The sequence below is a fragment of the Stereum hirsutum genome, assembly GCF_000264905.1.
Source record: "Stereum hirsutum FP-91666 SS1 unplaced genomic scaffold STEHIscaffold_92, whole genome shotgun sequence".
Taxonomy (NCBI): Eukaryota; Fungi; Basidiomycota; class Agaricomycetes; order Russulales; family Stereaceae; genus Stereum; species Stereum hirsutum.
The window spans coordinates 1-3031 of record NW_006763222.1 but is presented as its reverse complement, the minus strand read 5'-3'; the positions used below and the strand labels follow the sequence as shown (position 1 = coordinate 3031).

At 49.7% G+C, this 3031-nt stretch overlaps 1 protein-coding gene across 1 annotated transcript; it reads right to left on the bottom strand.

Annotated features, from left to right (window-relative positions):
- Nucleotides 1-1045: 1045 nt before the first annotated feature.
- On the bottom strand, nucleotides 1046-2164 carry STEHIDRAFT_164125 (uncharacterized protein; the record flags this gene model as incomplete). Its single annotated transcript, XM_007311853.1, has 4 exons — nucleotides 1046-1359; nucleotides 1444-1597; nucleotides 1716-1951; nucleotides 2062-2164. 4 exons carry the CDS (start codon nucleotides 2162-2164, stop codon nucleotides 1046-1048), a joined length of 807 nt encoding a protein of 268 aa, XP_007311915.1.
- Between the last annotated feature and the right edge of the window lie 867 nt (nucleotides 2165-3031).

Sequence of the window (3031 nt, the reverse complement as noted above, 5' to 3'; positions counted from 1 at the left end):
TGTCTACATTTACTCATCGTCACTCAAAACTTGTTCTTGACAAGCCGATGCACGTACTCCGAATGTGTTCCCAACAGCGACCTGTCGACGTGGCTCTTACACCCCTTTCGAATCGGACGAAGAAGAAGCAGCGGTTGAGTCAGCACTCGTGGGACTTGCGCCCTTTCCATATGGCTGTTGCGACGAGGTAGCGGGATTCTCGTTCAACCTATTATTACATTTAAGAACGCCAATTCCTCGTCGTATTGCTGTCTGTGCTCTGGTCGAACAAAGCTTTGCATGACGGTCTTCTTGATAGTTGTGATTTTTTTGGTTTGATATACATGTTTGAGTGCTTCGTCAAGTCCATTGGAAGGCATGGTTCCGAAAGCTTGCTGTGGCACCGAGGATTACTCGTCTGAGCCCGCATCTAGCACGTTCATCTCGCTCTTGTCCTGTTCCTTCCCTGATTGGCTCGCGCGTTAGCGCACGTAAGACTCCCCTCCCCTCACCGTTGCAGCACTACCAGCGCAGGGGTAATGGAGCCAGAGCATATGTACCGGCCAAAAAGTGACGACTGAACGAGGAGAAGAGTAGTCTGGTCAAACTCGGAGTCGTTTGGCGTGGCCGACCGGTATTAGTCAGAAGTCATGTGACCTGCGGCTCTTGTCGCGGTGTGGCTCAGCGTGGCTCGTGTGGCCCAGCACGGCTTCGTCCTTCTCCTCACTGGTAAATGTCGCTCTCTCTGCAGGTGCGCATAGACTCACCAAAAAAATTCCACAACACTTTTAGAACATGTAGATAGACGTGAATGTTTCCAGATGTATATTTTAACCCGTCAAACGACCGTGAACTAGATCATAGTCCCTCGCAGCAACCTTCCCACCCTTCATCAGCCTCTTTCTTGGTCGCACAGTCACTTCGAGCGGAATAGTGTATGTAAGAAGTGTAGAACTGCTGGCCTATGAACGAATACATTTCCGTAAAATAAAAACAAAGACATCACACCAGTTCTAGAAGAAATTTAGATAGTAAACATATGCATGTAGATGATATACACCGATTATTAGAGCTTGGCCAAAGAATTCACATCCAGGAGAATTTTCGATGTCTTTTCTGGCAGTTGGGTTCCACCGTAACAGACCGGCGTCCGGTTCAGATCATGCATGGTTTGCCATGACTGTGGCACCTTGTGCTCTCCCTCTGGCTTACACAACGAATACAAGAACAAGGTGACATGCATATTCAGGTGGCTAAAAAATTCATCAGACTGCACCGGAAGACCATCGCTATTCAACAAAAGACTGAGTGGAACATCCACGAACGGGGAACTAGAAGTACCAAAGTCGGCCCTGGACAAATCCCCTTTGGTGGTGGAGGCTGCACGTCGACGTCGGATTCAGCGTGACCATCTGAGCCGTCCTCCTCCGTATCGCTACTACCATCTTCAACACATCCAACTACTTATAGCTGCTGCCACATCCATTCTCTGTGCCTTCTTCGCAGCCTTCTCCGCCTTTTTTCTCGCCTTCTCCTTCTTGAACTCTGCTTCCCACTCCTTCCCTTCCACTTTTGCCGCCAACTCGAAGCCCTGTACCTCAGCCAAAAGAGACTCTCCCTACATATCACGCCATTCGATAGCCTCTCCTACTAGACGCATCAATCAGTCCATTGATGCTGCGAATCGTTTTGTATAGGACAGATGCAAGTTCAGATATCGAAGTGTTGTCGAGTACGAAGTAGTGAGGCATGCCGAGTGGAGTAAGACATCTGCGAGTAGGACTGTGAAGCCAACCATTGAGCACAGCCGTCATGTGTGAGCGTTGATATTCTGGCCTCGTCGGCGGCACTCGGAAACTGCGTCTTCTCGGAGAGGGAGGTGCAGCGAGGAGCGGTGAGCTTGGAGAGAAGAAGAGGAAACTAAGTGCAGAGTTGTTCCCACAACAGAGGCAACCTTCGTCGACAGCAATAACTAGATAAAAATGTGATCAGTAAAGACAACTTGAAGGGATGATAGCTACTAAGCTAGTGGACGACAAGCTTCTGTGGAATTATCATTCATACGACCCTTAAGGGACTGACGAAGGCACTCAACACAGATGGCGAAGTCCTTCACTTGCTGGCTAGTCCGCAGCTCCTTCGCAGTAGGTTTCTTCGAAGGCTCCCATGCCCATGATTCCGCCATGAGAGGACAAAGACCCTGCAGCTTCCGATCTCGGACAATAGGACCGAAGCGCTGAAGGAGGTCGTCGAGCAATTAGCACAGCCCGTACCGGATTACGCATTCGATGAGTATTCAAGCCCTAGAGTACTGTGTTGTACTTATCAGACAGTCAAGATCTGAAGTGTTTTTCCGGAGCCGGTGCCAGCAGACATAACAATACTGTGCCCAGATGCAGACTGACCATCAGAAGGAAGGATCAGGTCCTTCTCTCTCGCAGACTCTCCCCCTCCGACGACGAGTACATGAGACCATAGGAAAGTTCTGCAAGTTCTGAGCCAGCTGTAGCAGAGATACCAGCTGCAGTTTCAAGAAACTGTGGTGAAAGCGAGGGTATGAGTGCAGCATCATGTTCAGAGTGCATACACCGTGAGCGGGGCCCGCAATGGTGGAGGGCCACAGAGAGTGCCACTCAAGAACGAAGGTGCAAAGCTGTCCAAGGCGCGAGTTCACGTGATTTCTGACTACAGCGGTTTCGGATGACCTTGCGACTCGGGCCCGGATTTTTGCGTCACCCAAAACGGCAATTCGCACTCAATTCCCGAAGAGGCATCCCAGTACGCGACTTTCCTCCTCTCATCTCTCTTGCATATCTCCCATGTATGCCACGCTCTTCCGCACAATGTATCACATAGACAAGCCACAAACATCCAGTCAGACTAAATGATGTATCGAGCGTACGGGTGCAGTGAATATACTGTATTTACAGTAATCTGTAACACATAGAAAGCCGGAGTCGGAAGAGACGAGGGAGACACGGACGCAACACCGACAATGACCCTCACATCCTACCACGATATCCTAAAAACAACGCTCTAAAACATATGTACA